The sequence below is a fragment of the Colletotrichum costaricense genome, assembly GCF_030867565.1.
Source record: "Colletotrichum costaricense strain IMI 309622 chromosome Unknown Scaffold_4.1, whole genome shotgun sequence".
Taxonomy (NCBI): Eukaryota; Fungi; Ascomycota; class Sordariomycetes; order Glomerellales; family Glomerellaceae; genus Colletotrichum; species Colletotrichum costaricense.
Genome location: NW_026848233.1, coordinates 2,944,874 through 2,967,671, shown reverse-complemented (window position 1 = coordinate 2,967,671; position 22,798 = coordinate 2,944,874). Strand labels below are relative to the sequence as shown.

Sequence of the window (22,798 nt, the reverse complement as noted above, 5' to 3'; positions counted from 1 at the left end):
AGTAGCCAGACAGATCCATATCCAGCGAAAGGTCGTCATCATGAAAATCCCCCGTTCTCCATCCAGGAGGGTTAACCAAAAAACCGTACGCCCGCTAATTGCCTTTTGTATTCCCATCACGCGCGGGAATCCCGCCTCAGAAGGCTTCCCACGTCGTGTAACTTGACGTTCTCCATCGGCTGCGCCCCGCGATCCACCCGGCCCCACCCGGCGCCCCATGTCGGAAAAACGCCGGGAGCCGCAGGATCGGCAGGCATCTGCTCGTCAGCGGCGCCCATGTTTCTCCCAGTGTATGCGGAAGATACACCGCTGTTTCGTATGCTCATCGCGTACTCGTCTGTTCCACCACCAATGCTGCTGCCGCTGCCGCCGCCGCCCCTTTCTCTCCGCCTCTTGCGCCAGAACCGGGTCTGACTCCTTCTCCTGCGCTCTTCCTCTGCGAGGAGGTCGGGCGACGTCATGATACCGACACGTGCTGCTTTGACGGTGCTTGTACGTGGGTAGTGGAATCCTGCGGGGTGGCCACCGCCGAAAGGATTCCATTTCGATTGCGGGCGTGGGTAGTGCGATATGCTGCCGTTGCGACCGCGGTTGTAGGATGTTGGTGTCTCGCCGGCAAGTTCTTCGAGGGTCATGCCCTTGGTCTCCGGGATGAGTAAGGATGACAGCATGCCTAGAAACATGAATAGTGCAAACAGCTCCAGGAGACGGTCGAGCCAGGGCGCGCAATGGTCGCCGTGGCAGTCGCCAGGGACGTCTTTTGCGAGCAAAGGGATGCTGATAACCTGCGCCAAGATGGCACCAACTTTGCCCATCGCTGCAGAAATTCCGTGTCCAGTAGAACGGTATCGGGTCGGGAAACATTCGCCAGGAACGATAAATGTGGTAGTGTTGGGGCCAAAATTGAAGAAGAACTGGCCAGTGATGTATAAAGTGAGAAAGACAGCATCGGTCAACTGATGGAGCAGGAAGCCGAGCACGCAGAAAATGACGGTGAGCATAAAGAAGCCCATAATCTGGATGGGTTTACGGCCGAGGGTGTCGATGGTGAAGACAGAAACCCAATAGCCAGGGATCGCACCAGCGCACGCCAAGATGATCAACCCTACGGCTTGGTTGTGTAGTCTCTTGTAAAAGTTGGCTCCGTCGGCATAGCCAATGGTTTGCAACACAACGGTGCTATTCAGCCCGAGACCATAAAAAGCCAGATCCTGTTCCGCACATCAGTATGACTAGACCAAGTGATTTCTTCGAGTGTTGTGTGACTCACAAGGAAGAACCAGGAAAAGGCAGTGCCCAAAAGCATTTTAAAGTGCTTCCACTGCGTGAAGTATGCCCAGGCATCAGGCCAGGATGCCGCCGGAGTGTTGTAACCGGGACCGGTCTCCTTCTTCATCTTGAACTGCAAATCCGTATCGTAATCACCTTTTGACTTGCTCGCCATGTACGCGCGGATATCCGCATCGGCCTTCTCGACGTCTTGCTCCACGTCAAAGGTGTATCGAGGCGTCTCTGGGATCGTGATTCGGTAGTACAATGCTATGCAGGCGGGCACGGCGCCCATGCCGACGATGATGCGCCATGAGCGGTCGGCAGCAAGCTGGCATCGTGCGTGGCAGTCGCCGAGAGTGTGGACGTCGAGGTAGGAGTCCTTGAAGGCTTCGGCAGTGACTAAAGCCACGACGGCCGCACCGAGCTGACCCATGCCTTGCATGGAGAATACGGCCGCAATCATGGCTCCTCGCCATCGGGTTGGCGCAAACCTGTGGACCGCGTCAATCCCAATTCTTGAAATTAACGGCCTAAGACCCGACTTACTCTGATGTAATGACTGAACTGAGCGGATAATCACCTCCAATGCCGACGCCCTTGGTGTCGTTAGCAATGGCATATGAACAACAACAACAACGTATAACTTACCATGATAACCCTCCAGAAAATCATCAGTCCAGTGAAGCTAACCGATTGACTCGGAGAGACCAGCGCGGCGCTTAACGTCGCCAAGATGATGATTCCAAGTTCCACACCATACATCCTTCTTCTGCCAAAGACGTCGGCCAACCAGCCGAACACAATTTGGCCAACAATGATTCCAGCACTGGTTGAAGCCTTGAGAGCCGAGTTTACCGGCCCCGGCAGTTCGCCGTTGTTACCGCCATAGCCATGCGCACTCGATTCAGGAGGCCCTTGCCAAAACACTACGCCGAGGAGGGTAGTGATGAGGTTGATGGCAAAGATGTCGTACGAGTCGAGGAAGAAACCAACACCCGCAACCAGAATAGCCCTTACATCTGCGGTCCAATGTCAGTCTTGGTTGAGAAGCGCAAAGCGCAAAAGGTTCGGTGCAGACTAACGGTACAAGCCAAAAGGAACCTTGTCAATTTCGCTCAGTGCTAATCGCCTCCTTAACGAGGGGTCTGTGATGTGAGAGTAGTCGTTTGCAAAGTTGTGAAAGGCCTTGTTGCCTCCATTCGTCCGCCGATGAATCCGTTCCGTGGACGGAGTCATCGGCGGCGGTAACATTTCGTCCATCTTGGGAAAGTAGCGTTGTTGAAAGCAAGAGTTTGATGGAAAAGTCGTCGCAATGGCAATGTTGCCCGGTCTATGTCGCCGTCGTCCGCCCAGATGCCATTGTGGAGTGCCTTAATCCGTGTGCTGGGCAGCTCTCGATAACTCCCCAATTCCTTTCTCCAATCCGCAACTTCGTGTCCTTCCGTCGTCGAGGCGTATGTGGTCGCTTAGGTCCGTAGCTGGTGTGTCTTTGAACCGGGAATCTCTGACGTTCGGGTATCGAGAGTCAACGCGATCGTGGCTGAAATTTGTTGGATAACCACAGGCTCGGCTAAGGTTTGGGCGACTCGATCTCAACTGCGCGGGGCGTGAAGGGCGTAGGAGAGTTTAAAGGGAAACGCCCGAGGGCCACAGACATGCATACCACACATATATTCCGCCTGATCCGTTCTTACAAGACCTCTGCAATGGGGCGAGGGGCTGAAGTTGGGTGACAGGGGCTCGGCAGGGCAGGCAAATGGCAGGGGGATGCTAGTCAAAGGGGGGGAGGGCCCGCGACGTGGCCGATTGGATGAGTGGAAGGGATGGGCATTGACTTGAAGAATGTCCGTGTTATATTGTTAGTAATTCCTTCCTCTGACCTCACAGTACGCAGTAGCGTGTTAAGAATAGCCGTTTGAATACAGAGTTGGAGAGTTTGCAAAGACGCAAGAGGGGATTGGTCGGATGCTGGGGAAAGCAAAGATGGGGGCGGAATGGATGGAACGATTGTAATGTTAAACAAGGGAATGGTTCGCATCTGTCACCGTGTCACGTCCTGTTTGTCAAACCGATCCCGGATCCGGTTGCAGCCAACATCGTCAAAGGAAGGGGAGCCCTAAAGCTAATCGCCACAGAGACAGAGAGAGTGTGTGTGGGTGTGTACTGTATCCGTACGGATACTGGGGAAAAGGGACAAGATAGAGTGTGAATGGGTGGTCGGGCAGAAGAAAGTTTGTCTGCGTTTTAAGCCAAGGGCAAGAGTCCGACCCCGAAGAGCAATGTCTCAACTCACGGCGCTAACAAGAAACATCGAATGAAGCAGGATTGGGGAAACATACTTTTGTCTCTGTCAGAATAGGCGACGAGATGAACAAAAGCAGTCAAGACCAGGGCCGTATTTCTCATGGTTGCAATAGGGCACCTCGTGAGCCTGTAAAAGGGGGTAGCCGGTTGCCATGGTCAGGCAGCAGACGACGGATGCAAGTTGCAGGCTGCGATGCGATGCCACGTGCTGTCGATAGCCGTCCGGTACGGATTTCTGCCTCGGTGGGGCGCCGGTGGAGAACGTTGAAGAATAAACAGGCCCCCAGCCGTTGGTAGACTTGCACATCATTTTGCTAGTTGCCTTTTGGCCTGTGTTCTGATCTGGGCCCTCCTTGCTGGAGTGCTAAAGCTTTTGCATATGCGGACGCGGCTGGTGATGAAGACGGAAAAGGTGAGGCAGCAAAAGCTTACCAGGATAATTTTGGGTAATAGCGATGTATACAATTGGGACGAAGGACAGAGCGAGCGATATGACGGACTGTAAGGTATCCATCCACGAGGAAAGTTGGCTCCAAACGACAGACGGGCGCTCTTGCCAGGCTCACTGAGCGATGCATTATCAGGTCATTTCTAGGCAACCTGGGAAGGCAGGTGCAGCCCAGCGTATCCACTTTCCCTCTCCACCGTTTAACAGCTTTCATCTGGTGCCTTCCACCTTCCACCTTCCACCTTCCAGGTTCTGAATGAGTGTCTGACTCTTTCCGCATGCATTGGGCGACGCTGGGCGCGACGGATCTGGCAGGGAAGACGCGCTTTATGCGGGTGGCTCTTTCCCTACCGTACCTTAGCCAAGTTCCCAAGAATCAACGTCGCCCCCACCGCGATCCATCCAGGTTCCCAGACATCGACTCGCCAGAGCAGGGGTGCTCCTTCTAGAAGGACACTGGAACGCCGACCACACGGAACTCTTTTGACGCAGTCACCCAAACGGCACCTCCAATGTCCCATTCCTTTTTGTGCATCTCTTCCGCACAGGAATCCCCGACGTTGCATCAAACACGTTGAAAACACGTCCAGTCTCTTTCGGCCCAGATCAACGAACCAAATGCTGGTCTCTGTCTCTCCATTGACCACCTCTCACCTGACTGGCACACCGAGGCTCGAAATGCGGGCAGACGCCTACCTTAGGCAGGTTCGCGTATAGCAACGGCCGTTAGGTTAACATGTACTGACAAGGCCTCCTGCCAATTTCCTCCCCTAATAATTCCCTCTCTCACCGGTAGTCCGCACGCCTCACTCACGACACTTAATTACTTAATAGCCCCCCACGGCCTCCAGATCTGCCAGTGCACTCGCTTGGCTCACTGGGCAGGGGGTGAGGCAGGGATTCCCCGAGCCAATACTAGGGATTCCCTATCGCACGTGGACCCCACGACACCGAAGCGACTCTTCTGTAGAGTCTTCTGTAGAGTCTTCTGTAGAGTCTTCTGGCCACGTTCAACGTCCTCAGAAATAGAGAGAGTCTCGAAGAAGAAGGGGGGAGGAGAAGGCTGCAATTCATCACCGCCGAGCGGCCAAGGCGTCTTTCGGCGATATGCCGGTCAGCCTTTGGACGAAGCTGCCGCACCGCACCGTACACACTCACCTGATTTCTACTGTCCCCCAAAATGCCGCTTATCCGGACTACGATCTATCCGTCTTTACAGCAGTATTTCTGGCACACCACCCTCACCACCAGACAAGCTCATCGTCTCTTGTTGTGGCGATAGAGTTTGGTTTCAGTACCTTTATTCTTCCCTTACGGCCGGCTAAGGTATCTAGTATGGACAAGTCATCTACCGTGGATCGTCTCTTCAATAGCCGTTCAACCTCCTTGCTGTGTCATTCGTCCTTTGCAAGCCCTTCGTACGCCACAAATAGGAACTCCTGCTTAGCTTTCAGGCTGCCTAGAGTTTACTGCTGCACTCCCGCTCATGGGAACTACTCCGGCGACGTTCGGGAGGGGGGAGCGGCAATGATTGGGATTTGAGGCTCCCTGGGAAGCAAGGTTGCGAAATCTTCCGCGAGCCTCCCCGAGAACGAGATAGGAGTATGTCTCGTGCGCCCGGTCGGCAGCCCGCTTAAGGAGTTTAAAATGCCAAGCTGCGGAACCGCATCCCATAAAGTATGGCTTGTGGTTCATTCAGAGAAAGGGAACGTATACCTAGCTCATAAGATCTCACGCCAGGCTCACTCGAGGAGATGAGAAGCATGGATGCCAGTGAGACGCTTCGACATCGATGGGCTCGATATTGTGCTTTGAGGTAGTCCGTGAGAATGATCTTTCCGGTCCATCTGCAGGGACCAAAGTCCCGAAATCAAATCCAAGCTATGTACACGGCCGAGTAGGGCCAAGTAACATTAGGTAATGCGGCATTATCGTTTGCATGAGATTCATTACATTCATGTTCCACTCCGTAGTCCAGATTTCAAAATCACGTCAGAGGCACGATTGCAAGACACTGCATGATCCAAACCCAAAATTTTCCCCATCTATTTCCTTAATCGCTGAGTTGTTGAAAAAGACTCCAGACCTGTTGAAACAAAAAAATAACCCATGAAAAGAGATTGTGAGAGTCTGCCCGTTTGGCCCTCTCTACCTATATTGCACACCCATTTTTTACCCCCCCCCCCCCCTTTTCGTTACCAGGCGGTAATATCCTCCACCTCGGCCTCGCCAAACGTGCTGCTCTTAGTCAGCTGTCCAACACCAACCTCCTCCACCTCCTCCCCTTGCTTCTCCATGATATCCGGCAGCGTCTGCTTGAGGAAATCCAGCACGTAGCGGTTCACCTGCTCAAACTGGAGCAAGAAGGCGTCGTGACCCTCGGGGCTGTCGATGCGCTCGAGGCGGGCGTTCTTGACGTGCTCCGCGATCTCTTCCTGCTCGGCAAAGGTGAAGAGGCCGTCCGACTCGATGCCGAGGACGAGGGTGGGCTGCTCGATGAGGGCGAGGGCCTCGGCGATGGTGGGGGCGCGGTCGCGGGAGACGTCGTGGGTGTCGAGCTTGCGGGTCATGGCGATGTAGCAGTTGCTGTCGAAGCGCTTGACGAACTTTTGGCCTTGGTAGCGGAGGTAGGATTGCGCGGAGAAGTAGGTTGATGTCGGGAGCTTGTCGCCTCCGGTTAGGCTGTCCGTTGCTGTTGCTGTTGTCGTTTGGGGTCCGTGGAATTGTGGATCGAGAGACTCGGGCACCGCTGCCGCTGCCGCCCCGTTGACGGGCGTTCCCTCTGTCGTGCTGCCACCCTGGCTGTTCTGCCTCGAGAGGCCGACGCGCTTGACGTTGTGTCCGTCGTTGTGGATGTGGAAGTGCGCCTCGGACGGCGTGCTGGGTCTGGGCCGCTCGCGGATGATTTGCCGCCTCGACGGGTCCGGGATGTTGCGTCCGAAGCGGGACTCGAAGGAGTTGCGGCTGCGGTAGGTCAGGAGGGCCGACATGCGGGCGGCGCCGAGACCCGTGGAGGGCGGGTCGTTAAAGGGATAGTAGCCGTCGTCGTATTTGGGGTCGGCGTAGATGCTCTGGCGCTGGGCCTCGCCCCAGCTGATGCCCCAGGCGCTGTGTCTGCTCGAGGTCGCGATGGGGACGACGCAGCGGATGTAGTCCTTGCCGAGGTAAGCCCATTCCAGGACGAACATGCCGCCTAGTGAGCCGCCGATGACTGCGGCGATTTGCTTGACGCCGAGGTCGTCCAGCAGTAGCTTGTGAAGGCTGCGAATATGTTAGCCCTGGGCATCTAGCCATGGTGATAGAGGGTGGACTTACTTGACATCGTCACGGATCGTGGTCAAGGGGAACTCGGGTCCGTAGATGCCCTTCTCGGGATCTCCATCCTTGGCCGTGACAGGACTCGCCGTGCCGTACGGGCTTCCCATGGCGTTCATGCATACGATGAAAAACCGCGATGTATCAAACGCCCTACCGGGTCCTCCGAGAAGAGGACCCCACCAGTCGCTGACGTCTGCGCTGCCGGTCAAGGCGTGGCAGATGACCATGGCATTATCGCCGTTGGGCGAGAGCTTGCCTCTGGTCGTGTAGGCGACGGGAACATTGTGAAGAGTGACTCCCGATTCAAGGGTGAATTCAGGGATGATGGCGAACTGTTGCTCCGGAATCAAGGTAGCAAACGGGTTCTCAGGCTGCGTTTGGGTTCTTTCTTGCGGGTATTCAGCAACCGGTCTCATTACTTGATAAGAAGAACATTCTCATGACATTTCAAGATGGAATAACGAGCAATAGAACAAGAAGTGAGCCACTTAGCTCGCATTGAAGAGATATATGATGTGATTGAGACGAATTGAGAGGCAAATGACACTCCCAGGCTGAGGATAAACTGACCGTACTTCGGCTGAGCGCCGTTCTGTAAATTTTGTGCAGCCATCCCGATCTCGGAATGAACGAGGGGCAGCGTTCGGGATGCGAACTGGGGTCTGGATGTCTTCAATTGAAGATACAAGCAGGCCTTGAATAAGGTAGAACAAGGGTAATGTTACTGGGAGTAAAGCCCCTCCGCGATGGCGAGATATGCGAGATATATGAAGAGTCTGGGGATTCCACTTGCTCGATGTGACTGTATGACTGGTCAACGTTCAATGAGGGCAGCCAAAGATTTGCACCGAAAATGGCGTAATGACTGGCAGCTTTGCCGGTATCTTAATCGCAGCCGTTAATTCCACGGCGAATCATTGGCCGCAGGGGATCGATGAGTCAGCCGAGATCCGGTCAATTGGGAGTCAGACAGCTGGCAGGTCTCCAGGGCCGGTACGCTATAATCACCCCCCGTGCTGTCACGCGTAGCCAATCCAGAACCCCCAGTTGGTGTATGCCCCATAAAAGAAAAGCTACCCAGGTACTTAGTACCTTCCTCCGGTACCTTCCACCTCACAGCCTTCTTCCGTGAGGCTGCTACCCGTTTTCAGTGAAGTGGATCTCAAGCTCGCTCGACTCTGGGGTTGCAACTGCGTCTTCACGCGAGAAATCGTTCATCGTCACCTTTCTGTCGCCAACCCCGAAAATCTCCAACTTTGGAGCGCGACTCTTTCCCGCAATCGCAGCAGCTTTATTTCTTTTCGTCGAAGCGATTGCTTGACCCAACCGATTGTACCAGCTATCTCAACTTTCCTTTGTGCACAGCATTCGCTGAACAAGCTACACGCGACAAGCTTCCGAATCCTTTCAACCGCAAGGCATCTCTATTCTCCATCTCCAAACGCGCGCGCAAATTTATCGTCTGCATTTTTACTGACTCTGGCGACCTACAGACTGGCTTCATCGAGATAGCGCGATACCCAAATGATACCTTGAAGAAACCCGCGACGAGAGCACGATGCCTCCTAAACGCAAGGCTCGTGGTGGCCCTGCAGGCGAAGGCGGCAGACCCTCGCCCCATCGACCCGGAGACATGCCGCTGGGCCAGCGCGAACGAGATTTTTCAGAGAGCGGAGGCAGAGGCGGCCGCGGTGGCAGAAACACTAGAAGAAACGATCGCCGGGATTCCGCCCAGGGACAATCATCACAGCCTGGTACCCAGTCGGCAAGCGCTTCCCGCGTCACGTCCCCGACTGTCCCTCGCCCGCCCCCTACCCCATCGCAGCCGCAACATCCTGCAGCGATTGCAACAGGACCGCCTTCGGCACCAATTTCGCATCCGCCCTCCCCAGTACCGACAAGCTACTGCTATGAGCATCTCACCGACGAGGCGATTACCTCATGGGAAACCGGCAGCAGGCAAAAGCTAGTCACCCATGGAGTCGACTCACGGTCGGATGTGGACATTGAGGAACTGGCCGCCATCTATCAAGAGTTTATCCATGCCGTTATTGAGGGGCGGCTTTCACCTGTTGACGCTGGCGCTTGCATGAAAGAGATCCTCGGCTCGGAATCGCAAGAAATGATTAAGGAGTCTTTCTCGTTCGAGCCTCACACTCTCTTTCTCGATACTTTGTCCATAATCTTCGATAATGACCGTGGTCTATTCAGACCTCAGCTCCGCGACTTCATTCAAGCAACAGGCGTCTCGTCCGAGCTTGTGCGCCAAACTCTAGATGCTCAGCTTCTTCAAGATTTGGGCATGATCCGCGAGACCTTCGTCAAGCTTGGTATCAGGCGTGCGACAAATCTTCTTTACCGACAAGCAAACTACAATCTACTCCGCGAGGAGAGCGAAGGTTACTCCAAGCTCATGACTGAGCTTTTCACAACTAGTAGCTCAGAGCCCCCGTCTGCCGAAACGGCACATGCAGCTTTTGAACGTCTCAAGGGCCTTATTGGAACTTTCGATCTTGACGTTGGAAGAGTCCTCGACGTTACACTCGACGTCTTTGCAGCAGTCCTCATCAAGCAGTTCCGATTCTTCATCAAACTTCTCAGAGTCAGCTCTTGGTGGCCGAGCAATCAGAACCCTGCTTCGTCAACATACGCAGGTGGCCTACCTCCCTGGGCTCTGCCCGACTCGTCACACTGGATGACTAGCCAAGAAGTCGAACTTGAGAGTGCCGAGCTAAAGCGCCAACGCGATATTGAGTTCTGGGACCGCGCTCGTGAGGTTCACCTCGATGCATTCTTCCAGCTTGGAGGAAGACAAGTCACAGGTGACCACCTCAAGTTGCTTGAAGAATCAGAGTCTGCATCCGAGGCCGAAGTCAATGCTGCATCGGCATGGATGAAGCTGACAAAGACCCTCCCGCCCCAGGGAAACCGAACCGCTGCCCAGCTGCTTGGTTTCAAGCTACGATTCTACGCCTCCGATGCCAGAGATCCCGATGACGTCCTGCCAGCTAACCTGCTTTACCTTGTCGCACTTCTCGTCAAGGTTGGCTTCATGTCACTGGTCGACATCTACCCACATCTCTGGCCTCTTGACGAGGAGATGGAAGCCATGAGAGAAAAGAAGATGAAGGAGCTGGACGAAAAGGAGAGGCAGAGCCGACCTGGCGCCGCACAAAACGCCCTACTTATGGCGGGTGCCTTGCCTGACGACAGCGCACCGCCCCCCACGACTCGTACTCGAGCCGTTGCAGGAAAAGCAGATGCGGAGTCCAAGGCAGACGCTGCTGCAGACGAAAAAGAAAAGCTACCAGAGCCCATGGAGCAGAAGGCTGCATTACTCATCTGCCTTTTGACCATTGGCGCCATTCCTGAATCTCTTTTCATTCTTGGCCGCTTCCCTTGGCTACCAGAAGCCTATCCTGAAGTTCTGGACAGGATTCATCGCATTCTCAACTACAGTGTGGAGAAGGTCTATCAAGAAAGTCGGCCAACTCCCGCCCGCTCGGTTGAGCCCGCCTCCAAACCAATTGCCGACATTGATCAGAGCGGTGTACCCAAGGGTTCCGTCAAGCTATCCACCTTACCAGCCAAGAAGTCTATGAGATGGCCATTCCCCGACGGATTCGACGGCAGAGATCAGCATTACAGATTTTACTGGGACGAATGGGCAGACAACGTCCCAGTGTGTCAGACTGTCGAAGACATTTTCACATTATGCGACACGTTCCTGAATCTTTCCGGCGTAAGCATCGGCAAAGATCCTGCATTACTGGCCAAGTTTGTCAGCATCGGTGCGAAGAGTTTGGCGGAAGACCGCTCCCAGCACAATATGGACCGGTGGCAGGACCTCTTGCGGCGCATTCTGGTTCCTGCTCTCAGCATGACCAACGCCAATGCGGCTATTGTCAACTCCGTCTGGGACCTGCTCAAGCTTTACCCTGTCACAACCCGATACTCCATCTACGCCGAGTGGTTCGAAGGCCAGATTTCCCGACTGCCGGCAATGAAGGCAGCCTTCACTCGCACTCGCGTAGAGACCAGAGGTGTGATGAAGCGCATTTCTCTCACGAATCTCAGCGAGATGGCCAAGTCGCTAGCCAAGACCAGCTATTCGTCGCCAGGCATTGTGTTCAAGGAGGCTCTGGGCCAGATCGAGGCTTACGCAAATCTCATCGAAGCATTTGTTGAGTGCGCCAAGTACTTCACTGATCTGGCCTACGATGTCCTGATCTGGTCTCTCGTGAGCTCCATGGGTGGAAAGCGAAGCCGTACTCAGGAATCTTCCATCCTGCTGACCAGCAAATGGCTTCAAGCTCTTTCCAAGTTCGCCGGTAAAGTCTTCAAGCGGTACTCCATTCTAGACTCGACACCTATTCTTCAATACGTGAATGATCAACTCTTCCAGGGCAACTCGACCGACTTGATTATTCTCAAAGAGCTCGTGTCGTCAATGGGAGGTGTTGTGCAAGTTCTTGACTTTACCGACGATCAAATCTTGGCCATGTCTGGAGGAGAGGTACTGCGACGCCAGACACTGCTCAGCCTCCAAGACAAGCGGTTTGAGTCGACTCGCAGCGCCAAGCGCCTCATGCAGTCTCTCGTCGACTCGAAACTCGCTGGACGTCTGCTTATCAACGTTGCTCAATACCGACAAGCTGCCATCTACAAGCTTCCCGACGATGAGGCGCACATCAAGTACATCGGCTCGGTCATCGATGACAGCCATCAGATTCTGGTTCAGTATCTCGATCTTCTACGAACCAACCTTGAGCCTCACGAGTTCGAGGCATTGGTGCCTGCAATCACTATCCTCATGGACGAATTTGGACTTGACGCAAGCCTGGCGTTCCTTATCGGTCGTGAGGGTGTCGCATACAACATGTTCACCAAAAGGCAAGACTCCACAGTCAACATCGACTCCGACGGAGACTTGTCAATGGCCCAAGACGCAACCGAAGCAAAGGAAGCCACTGAGGAGCCGTCTGAGGCGGAGGAGAAGAAGCCGACGCCGGCAGAGGTTCGGGAGAAGGCAAAGAAGGACGCCGGACGCCAGATCCACGAGGCGCTCGATCCCATCGTTACGTCAATGAAGTCCATAACTCCAGGTACTTCATGGACCAAGCTCAGCCCGGAGTTCTATGTCCTCTTCTGGGCTCTACAGCTCGGTGACATCGAGGTCCCAGCTGCCAGTTACAACAACGCTCACAAGCGACTCTCGAACCTGAAGAAAGAGCTCGACAGAGATCGCTCCGACATGAGTCGCAGCGGTATCAACAAGAAGGAAGCCAAGAAGGCTGAGCTGCTCAAGATCAGTAACGAACTGCCGAAGGAAGCGGATCTCCAGATGAAGCGAGCGCGAGTCGTACGAGATTACATGACGGATCACATGGAAACCTGGTTCACGGGTTCAGCGGAGAAGTTGAATGGTCTGTCTGATGCGATCCTCGAGCAATGCTTACTTCCCCGGCTGGTGCTCTCCGCTAGCGACGCTGAGTACTGCTACGTGTTTATCAAGAAGCTCCACATGCTTGGCGCACCCAAATTCCGTCTCAAGGCGTTGTATGATCGGCTATTCTGCGTCAATAGGCTGCGCGCCATGATCTTCACTTGCACAGTCCGCGAGGCAGAGCACTTGGGCAGGTTCCTCAACTGCATCCTCAAAGACTTGGCTAGGTGGCATCGTGACACGAACGCTTACGACAGAGAAGCGGTCGGCAAGCGCAGCTTCTTCCTTGGGTTTGCTACCGAGTTCGATGACAAGGGACAGCCATCATCTTATTATGATCATGCGCAATTCCGTGACATCTTGTACGGCTGGCACAGCAAGCTCAATTTGGCATTGAAGTCGTGCCTTGCCGGCATGGAATGGATGCACATCCGTAACGCCATGACGATTCTTAAGGCGGTTCTCGATCACTTCCCAGCAATCACCTTCATGGGCACACAGTTTATCGATCAACTAAAGACAATCACAGATCGTGAGGCAGCTTCGAAGACTGCGTCTGCTGGCGAGGAGGGACACCGCGTGGACCTGTCAGTCGCGGCGCAGGGTGCTTTGTCGGAATTGCAGAGGAGAAAAGACAAATGGATTATACCAGCCGGCTTCCGCCCGAACATGGTAAGGCAACAAGACAAGCGGAGATTCAGAATCTTACTAACCCGTGTGCAGAACGGCGGAAAGGCCAAGGACGAGTCGACCTCAACCAGTTTGCGCCCGACCGCGACTGAATTCCAGCCTCGATCAGCCAGGTAGGTTTGCCTAGAGGACCCGTTTCAGGGGTTAAACTAACATTTGTTCGTAGGACCGCGGCAGAGCAGGAAGACGGCGAAGTCAAGGACGGCGAGGTCAAAGACAGCAAAGATGCTGGATCCCGATCAGCAGCACCCTCGGCACCAGCTACGCTTACTCAAAAGGATCCCAACTTGCCTCCCAAGCCCTCGGCCTCCCAGCCGGACACAGCAAAGGGAGGCTTCCCGCGTGGCGACATCGGGTCCGCCACTTCGAGCAAGCCGCCAACACCAAAGCCGGCGAATGCAACGCCCTTGCCGAACAATATGAACCACCGGGATGTGCCTAGATCGACTCCTACACCTACGGGACCAGACAGAAGTGCGCACAACCTGCCCAAGCGACCAGACGTCCCTATCCCTGGCCATTTCGGTCGTACTCATTTCACTCCTGACGCTTTGCCAGACCGGGTCCGAGAACCGAGAGATGCACGAGAACCTCGCGGTCCTAGGGATACAAGAGAGTCTCGAGATACCAGAGATCACAGGGACCCACGCGAGCCCTCAAGAGAACCCAGATTCGCCGAGCCATCGCGGCCCGACCGCAGTCGAGACTTTTCTGGACAAGACAGGAGAGGACCAGATGCTCCACCTAGAGAACCTGGTCGCCTTTCCGAGAAAGATTGGCCCTCGAGACCAGACTCGCTGCCCCCTCGCCGCGATCACGGGCCCCATGAGCGCGAAGGTCGTCCCTCCCGAGACAGAGTGCCTCCAACAAATGGACGTGTGTCTGAATCGGGCAGACTGTCTAGAGAACCTGCTGTCGCCACCCCGCCATCTCAACCTACGCAGAAGCCAGCGGAGGATCCTCCTGTCAACCCTGCTCGCCTGGCCTTGATCCAAGGAGACCAACCTGGTAGGTCTAACCGCTCAGACCGCCCGTCTCGATCATCAGAGACAGACCGGCGGAGTGGCCGGGGACCGCGCTCTCAGGAGACTCAGAGCCACGAGCAGCGGACTCTTGACCAGCGTGCTCCGGAGCCTGACCGTACTGAATTGATCAACCCTGAGCGTGCTGCCCTGATCGGTGAGCCACAAACCGAAGCGCCAGCCAGGCCGACAAGGGATGAGCCCAGAGACCGAAATTCTCAACGAGGTCATTCGCCGCGGAGAAACGGGCGATTCAATCCAGAAGCACCAGCAGAGCCTCCGAGGGATGACAGACACGGCCGCTCCCATCACTCGGATCATCGATCCTCTGGAAGAGAGACGCATGCGGAGCCTCCTGCCTATAACCCCAGAACAGAACGGATAGGCGACAGGGACGGTGACCGTTCTGGCCAAGACAAGGGTAGAGACGCATTCCTGGGTCCTGGTCGAAACTCCGAACCTGACCACAGCCGCACTGCTCACCAGGACCAAAACTACGGTCGTCTGAACCCAATCCAGTCGGTACTTGCCCCGAACGAGGTTCCACTAGGACCCCGTGGTCGTGGTCGAGCGGCTGCCCGAGGTGGATCCGCGGGCACCCCCAACTCACGATCTGATGGTCGTTTCCCGAATGCAGACAGCCCGGCGGCGCCTGAAGAACGGCATCCACCCACAGGTCCGGCCTCAGGCAGAGGACGTCGTAATCAGTACGAGTCTAATCCGCCCGTCAACTCTCCGTCTGCCATGACGCCGACCCCAGCAGCACACCCCGATCGCGCCCGTGCTATCAACTCGGGCCCGGCAGGCTCACCAACTCCAGCCTCGGGAGGACCTACCTTGGCTCCTGGTATTCATCCTGATCGACTGGCACAGATTGCGCCACCACCGCCTCCGCCTCCTGGGCAGCCACCTAGTCACGGTCACTCTCGGCCGCCAATGCCCCCTATCAACACACCAGACCGCCCGTCAGGAGGCCAAGGTAACAACAACCGAACACCGACAGGCAATTTCCCAGCTCCTACCGATGGGGTCCCATCAGGACCGTCATCGAATGATCGAGGTCGCAGCGGCGGCAGTCGTAGACAGCTTGCGGGTATCAATAGCACTTTGCAGCAAGCACAGGCCAACATGCCTGAGACCAACAGAGGCACAAGTATCCGCGGGCGTGGGGTTGCCAGAGGTAGTATCGCTGGCTCCGATGCTCAAGTTCTGACAGGTGCATCACCGGTGTCTACGCCAGTCCAGGAACGTCCGAACCCTGTGGGACAAGAAAGGGCTCAGGCAAACGGTGAGGATCATTCACAAACCGAACACGATCGCAGCCGTCGCGAGCATCGTTCAGAGCGTGGTCGGCACTCGAGGCGCAGCAGTCGTGAACGAGAACGTAGTCCTGGTCGCGAAAGGGAGGGCAAGGAGCCCCGTGAGCACAGGGAGAGAAGATCCGGGGCTCAAAATCAGTCATCCACTGGTCGAGACGAACGTGAATCCCGGCGTTCTGGTCGAGAGCCGTCCGGCAGCACTAGGGAGTCGCATGCGAACCCTGCCCACGGCAGTAGCCGGGAGAACACAGGAAGCAGTCGCGAAACTCGCCATCGGACCGATCGCGGAGATGGCGGACGTGGAGATGCAGCGACGGGGCCAAGGAACGAAGAGTGGGCTGGAAATCCGCGGGGCGCGCCCAGAGGAGGACCTCGCGAGGGAGGTCTACGACCGAACGATGACCGACGCGAAGATCGGGGCCGAAAGCGTCGAAGCGAAGATGCAGCAGGCTTTCCCAACGACCGAGAAAAGAGGCAGAGACGCTAGGAGCGGGAGCTGATCTTCTGAAGGAATAAAGGCGAGCGAAGTCACTATCAGGGGTTGAGCGACGAGAGAAAGTTATGTTGAACGGAAGATGCCACTGGTCTACACACGACAATTCGCATAGAATGGAGAAGAGAAGAACCGCATCCCCCGACGAAAGGAGAAACATTCATTATCAGTATTTTACAATTGCTTCCATTATTTACAAGTACTGCATTGGAGGGTTCCGGTTGCACGACCGCAAGTGGTCCAAAGGAAGGGACACCAAAGTCAATATCAGATACACACACACACACAAAACAATCCACTCTGTATCAAAACCAAACACAACATCGTTCAGAAGAAAAGGACCACCGTCGGCATTGTACCAAGGCGAAACACCGGATGGCTGGCTACGCCAGTCTCGGTCGGATGAGCCTGCCGCGGTGGCACTTTAGACATGACGCGGCACACGGCCAGCATACATGAAGCGCACATTATGATTATACCTTCGACACCGAAGCATCTGCTTTTCTATGATACCCCAAACGTCTCTTTTCTATATGCTCCAGGGCCCCCCAAGTAGACGAAAGGGGGGCCTGACGCCGGCACCAGACGGCAAACTCGTGAATGACCCAGCGCGAACATGTACGCGCTGGGCGAAGTGTACATCAGTCCTTTTGGGCATCGGTAACCAAAGGAAGGGGCATGAGAAAGGTTCTTGGGAATGGGAGGGGAAACATTTCATGGCTGAAAGGGTTGTAATATCAGAGCGAGTAATAATGTCTTTCATGTCCATCGGCGACGTTCGTGGTAGTGACGAGAGGAGGGCTTTAGCATCATAGCGTGTTCATGGACTCAGTCGGGCTGGGCTCAGGATGAGCCCAGGCCGGGGGCTCAAAACCTTTGCTAGACTTGCCCCAATTTTGATCATCTCATTGGGAATTAACTCGACTTGCAACTGTGATTGATGTTTACGATGTGCAATAATCGGCTGCCGTTTGAGAATAACATTGTCACTTGGTCGTCTTGTGTGATGGCGGTAGAGGGAGGCGTGAGTCTCTGCCGCCCCTCTTCCCTCTGCACTTTGAGAAACTGGAGACTCAAAGTTGGCATTCATTCTCAGCCGTTGGACTATGCACTTATTTCAGATAGCACTTCCCAAGAGGGACTGGCTGGTTCGTGTCATTCATGGCTCCAAGAGAAAGGCGCAGCTTATTCGGTCCAGACTTCAAGCTGTCGATCACCCCACAGTTTGTGGGAGGGCTGACCAGGGCGCGTGGGCGCCGAGATGTATGGAGTAGTACCATACGGATAGAGCATCTGAACACCCAGGAAGAGGTTCAATTGGTTCCGCCTCGGATTGAAGAGGCTAGAGCGGCAAAAAGGGCTGACAGAGTCTTTGAGTAGAGTTCTAAGCCCTGTTGTCTGGGAACAAGGTTGAAGGGGGTTGGTTGTCAACGCTGGGGAAAATCGTTCGTCGGATCAAGCGAAGGGGTTCACTCTTCTAGAAGCTTGAGCTGCCCAGTCCGGAGATTGGGGAGGGTTGCTTTGGGGCTTGAGCTTCTCGTCTCTGAGTCAGGTTTTTGCTTGACATGACACCTGATAGCCGTCGATCACGCTGTGGTCAAAAATAAAACCGGCGAGTTTTAGCTGGTTGAGGCTGGCTGGTACTGAGTTGGTGCGAGCGCGAGTTTGCACGAGTCTCTAGTGTCTGATTGGCTGAGTTGGCAAACATACTGCCCAACCGTTCTGGAAGCTATGGGGACGCCGAACAACTGTAATATAGTAGGACCAAATTTCACCACTGGCAATCATTCATGCGTTCGTCTGAAGCCTTACCTCTATGTCCTCTAGAGTCCACACTGCACGTGCCACATGACCTACTTAATCTTTGAGTTTATCGTGCTGTGGATAGGCTATGGAGTACTGGAACTTTGGAGCGATTGCAATGGAGTTGCTCGACGTTGGGGGTTATCGCTCAAGAGGCAACGAGTAGTTGGTCTTGGAGCTCTGCTGCCGGAACGGGTTTTATTTCCAAAGGGATCGTTCTTTAGTACGGATAGTTGACGAAACTTTTGAGAGTATTTGGCGTCTCTACTGCTTCTACCGCATGAGTACGGAGTAGAGTACTGACACGAGGTGTTCTGGCAGGCTTTGGTACGTGCACCCGCACCGCCTCGCCGCCATGATCGGTGTAATTTACAGATTGATCTACACTTTTCTTCAGTGTCTGTGAGTCTTGGCGCCAAGCGACCACACTCTTCAACTCTCGGTTTACTCCGAGCGAAGTTCCTTTGGCTCAACATTGCGGCCAAGTTGTATTGTTATAAAGGAAAGCCTGCCTGTATGTGAATGAAAACATGTATAGTCTCACTATCCAAACCACAGTCCAGTCTTTACCAAGAGCATTCCAGTCCTTACCTTCAACTTCAAAACCCAACACTCTCTTTAAGAACCATCGCAACCATGCAGATCACTCAGCTCTTCTCCGCCGCCGTGCTCATGGCTTCCGCCGTCGTCGCCAACCCCACCCCGATGCTCGAGGCCCACGGAACCGGCCTGGAGCGCCGCGTGCCCAAGACCTCCGGCGCCGCCTGCATCAAGGCCCCTCTGAGCGCCGAGAAGGACTTCTCCTACTACACCTTCACCATCGACGCCGGCGTCAAGGCCGCCGCCGCGCAGGCCGGTCTCACCAAGATTGGTGTCCGTCAGCACTGCAACTCCAACGGTGGTCCCTTTGGAAGTAAGTTTGATTCTCGTCCTCCATCCTTACCCAACCCCCTGGGCCGGATGCAATTCTGCAATAAACCAAACAAAGTCTCTAACAAAAATTCCCTAACAGTGTGGGCTCAAAACACCGAGAACTGGGCCTATGTCCCCCTGGACAAGTTCGGCCCCGACCAGAAGTACAACGTCAAGGTCAACCGCTGCAAGAAGGACTTTGACCGCCACGTCTGGAGCTACAGCGTCTGGCTGTGCAACAACAACAACTGGTGCGGCACCACCAACTGCGGTTTGGACCGTGAGATCTGCCCTGAGCAGAAGACCAAGGCGGTCAACCTCAACGACCCCCTCAAGTGGACTTGCTCTGCTTAAGCAGGGGATCGGACCGCTGCGCCTAGTTGGGTCATACATATAGACACTTAGATACTGGTCTTCGACACCTTTGGTATCCATTTTGGAGTCAGGATAGCGTTGAATTAATGCATTTCAAACACCATGACTCTAATTAAGCTATTTGAGCGTCTTCCCTTTAACGCATTGACCATCCGTGGTCATGACAGTGAATTGCCATGGTGAGCCAGGACGCATCCGCCATTGGTAGTAGCATGCGATCGAATATGGCAATGTGCGTGGCGTTCGCAGTTTGACGAAGAACTGGAGAGGATCAACGGACTCAAGGTCTTTCTCCCTAGAAACCAGTACCGTCTTCCGCGTATTCAACCACTCTATAATCTAATCAACGCTGGACGCGATAGAGGGAAACCTAGCGCAGTCTTCTCTAGAACTTACCACTCGAGAAACCGTTGACCAGCGGTGGCGAACTTTATGCGTCATTTGGTAAGCAGCGATGTGCTCGTTAGTAACCTGTGCACGGATGCGACTGAGAAAATCAGCACACAAGAATAGAGAACGAGAATGAGCTCAGAACAAGCTTACCCGCTATTTAAAGTAGCGAATTCTTAATCCCTCATCAGATGAAATAGGACAGATATGAAGGACTTAGGATTCTCGTTGGGATGGCGCGGATTCGGGATGCGGGGCGGCTAACATGGTTCCGATGACAGTAATAAGACAAGCATATGTTCCAGAAGACTAGCAGGAAAGTTGATTGAATCTTTATTACGAGTTGTATGAAGTATGTTGGTCCTCCATCCCATCAACAATCCTAGACCAGCACTTATTGTATCTCTATCGGTTCTAGATCTTCCCAGTATGCTTCGATGTCCGGTGTGGCGTTCCTCTGCACCCTCCCAGCTTCCAGTGTAAAGTGTGTCTTCCCCAGCATGTCCAGCCAGCTATTCATACTTTTGGCACGGTCGTCCTCGCCGAATCCAGCAAAATGGATCAGAAAGTCGCCGCGTCTCGTCTGCCAATCCGAGAGCCCCTTTTCGTCATTCCCCTCGAGATAGGTCGAGGCCTTGAGGCTGCCAGGATACGAGTTGAACCAGGTCTGAGGTACCATTCGCACCCCCTTCTTGAATCTCTTCTCCTTTATCAGTATCTCCATGGCACTCTGCTCTGTGAATCGGAGCTCGGTGCCAGGTCGAAAGTGGCGAAAGGCCATGATGGCGCTAAAGAGCTCGATGGCCCATTGGCCGACGCGCAGAAGAAAGACCCCGTTGTTGAGACCATTCCAATCGTCGGCCGCTATGAGGTGTACGTCTTCGTCTTTCGGAGCTGCTTCGTGGGCCTTCGTGCTGGCAGCAACTCGATTAAGGATTCGGGGTGGAAGGAAGCTCGATATCGGACGGCATTGGTCTAGGATTATCGTGTCGCGGTCGACCCAGAAGAGCCATTCCGTCCGTTCTTCTGGTGGTTTGAGCATCTCATCGAGCAGTAGAGACAAAATATAGGCTGGCTTGTTCCATAGGTCATCTACAACAGGCGTACACATTACTTCGAGACCGTTGCCATGAAGTGTGGTATGTAGGACATGTGACTGTAACGCGTTCTGATAGTGTTCTCGAATGTTTCCAAATTGTGCCGTCACGGTGGTGATTCGAATATGGGATTTTGAGTCGTGGAGGGAAGATCGGCATGATGACTGTAGAAGTTGAAGGTTTTCAGACAGGTCTGGGGAGAGCTGCGGGAGACAGCCAGCCTCCTTTGAAGGTCGAAGAGGCGAGGTGGCGGCGGCGTGTTCGAGAGCTGTGGTAATAGACACCTCATAGTAGAGAAAGATCGTACGAATAGAAGTAAGAATGATGACGGTGACAAGTAGAGTCTTGATGAAGATGGGCGACAGTACAAAGGAAAGAATTTTCGGCTGATACATAGTGAGAAAGGAGCGCATTGTAGATTTGATTTCTGTCGATACTCTAGAAAATTGTTGAGCCTGAAATTTCTCTACGTTATATCACATCATCACCAAAGACTTTGTTACGATAGATCACCCAGCTTCCGCGGTGTCGGTCCATGTTCTCGAGATCGATATATGGCGTCTTAGTCTATGCCTGAATTAGAACTCGTGTTCTCGACATCCGCGCGGTCATCTGCCGAGTGTTTCTCCACGATAGCGCCCTTCGATGCTTTGTAGCGGCTCTAGGTGGGATAACTCGCCGGCCTCAGGATCCATGATTTCCCACCTATGATAGGTTCAGACATTATGAAAGTTGGTTGTGAAGTTGGTTCTTTCGGCGAATTTAGAGATTCATCCCTGTCACCGGCCCGTTGAAACTCTGCGTCAAGTATTTGGGCCTAGTTTTTGAGTCACAAATAACCGTAAATCCCTTCCAGGTCCTTCTCGTATGCTGCTCCTTGTTGCGTGGAGACACACGTGTAACAAGGGTCTAGTGGGAAGGATAACAAGGCTATTACGTTGCAAGACTTTTGATTCGGATCGCTCCGGATTGACTTTGGAGAGGGCCATCCACACGACTTTCATTCCTATCCGGAGAATTCTTCGCTCGACATGGGCTCTCTGGTCAGCTGTGTGATACCATAATGGGACGGAACCGAAGGAGAAGGCGGAGTAACAACCACATCAATAATAGACCAAGGACCTCGTCCATCAAATCAGGAAGATCTCTTATTTTGGATGGGAATATGCGCCATCGAAAATGTGGGTTAGATTGATAACAGAACACGAAGCGTACCCAACCCTGTACACGCGGCTTGTGTGGCTTAGCCTGTGGTTGCCAAAAAGCTCAGTTTAAGGAGGATGCAACACGAGCAATAGATCAAGTTGACTTTCTTTACTGTGTTTTGGTACTTTGATCTGTACCTCTGAACATCTCAAAGAAAACTCATTTTTTCTCTCTTTTTTTTCTTTCTTTTTTACATATATATATATATTTACACAGAAACTTGACAGCTAGTGGGGAAAGGACTTTCAGGTGGGATCATGAGAAACAGTACAATCATCGATTGATTGCCAGACCATACGAGCAACTCGGACCCCATATCTCCACATCATTGGAAAGGTGAAGCTAATGATAGAAGCCATTAAACTGCTGCCTAGAGTACGAGAAGACTTATATTGCGTTCAGTGTTCCTGGTGGGTAGTTGACCTGGCGGCACTGGAATGTGCTGGGCTAGTTAGTGTGAAGACATTCCTTCCTGGAAACCGAATTACGAACTGCGAAGGTGGAGAAACCGGGGACGATGTGAACAGGCTCTGAGCAAATTCGGTTATTGGAAGCGGTAGACGATCTCTGGCTCTGTCTAGCATACTTGACGACCAAGTGCCAGTCTGGCTACATGTGTCTAAGAGGAGGTTGATCTGTCTCTCTGCCACAGGCTGAATGTGTGAAGCACATGGAAATTGAGATGTCACTTGACATGACCCTG

At 53.9% G+C, this 22,798-nt stretch overlaps 5 protein-coding genes across 5 annotated transcripts; 2 read left to right on the top strand and 3 right to left on the bottom strand.

Moving 5' to 3' along the window:
• Window positions 1-116: 116 nt before the first annotated feature.
• CCOS01_05037 (H+ symporter) lies at window positions 117-2,532 on the bottom strand (the record flags this gene model as incomplete). Its single annotated transcript, XM_060453218.1, has 5 exons — window positions 117-1,211; window positions 1,271-1,763; window positions 1,819-1,868; window positions 1,921-2,291; window positions 2,355-2,532. 5 exons carry the CDS (start codon window positions 2,530-2,532, stop codon window positions 117-119), a joined length of 2,187 nt encoding a protein of 728 aa, XP_060317176.1.
• Window positions 2,533-6,219: 3,687 nt separating this feature from the next.
• Window positions 6,220-7,758, bottom strand: CCOS01_05036 (homoserine O-acetyltransferase; the record flags this gene model as incomplete). Its single annotated transcript, XM_060453217.1, has 2 exons — window positions 6,220-7,285; window positions 7,340-7,758. 2 exons carry the CDS (start codon window positions 7,756-7,758, stop codon window positions 6,220-6,222), a joined length of 1,485 nt encoding a protein of 494 aa, XP_060317175.1.
• Window positions 7,759-8,900: 1,142 nt separating this feature from the next.
• On the top strand, window positions 8,901-16,306 carry CCOS01_05035 (THO complex subunit 2; the record flags this gene model as incomplete). The annotated part of the gene is made up of 3 exons (XM_060453216.1): window positions 8,901-13,460; window positions 13,512-13,591; window positions 13,645-16,306. 3 exons carry the CDS (start codon window positions 8,901-8,903, stop codon window positions 16,304-16,306), a joined length of 7,302 nt encoding a protein of 2,433 aa, XP_060317174.1.
• Window positions 16,307-18,751: 2,445 nt separating this feature from the next.
• CCOS01_05034 (uncharacterized protein) lies at window positions 18,752-19,381 on the top strand (the record flags this gene model as incomplete). Its single annotated transcript, XM_060453215.1, has 2 exons — window positions 18,752-19,028; window positions 19,128-19,381. 2 exons carry the CDS (start codon window positions 18,752-18,754, stop codon window positions 19,379-19,381), a joined length of 531 nt encoding a protein of 176 aa, XP_060317173.1.
• Window positions 19,382-20,186: 805 nt separating this feature from the next.
• CCOS01_05033 (uncharacterized protein) lies at window positions 20,187-21,302 on the bottom strand (the record flags this gene model as incomplete). The annotated part of the gene is made up of 1 exon (XM_060453214.1): window positions 20,187-21,302. The coding sequence occupies one exon, from the start codon at window positions 21,300-21,302 to the stop codon at window positions 20,187-20,189; it is 1,116 nt and encodes a 371-aa protein (XP_060317172.1).
• Between the last annotated feature and the right edge of the window lie 1,496 nt (window positions 21,303-22,798).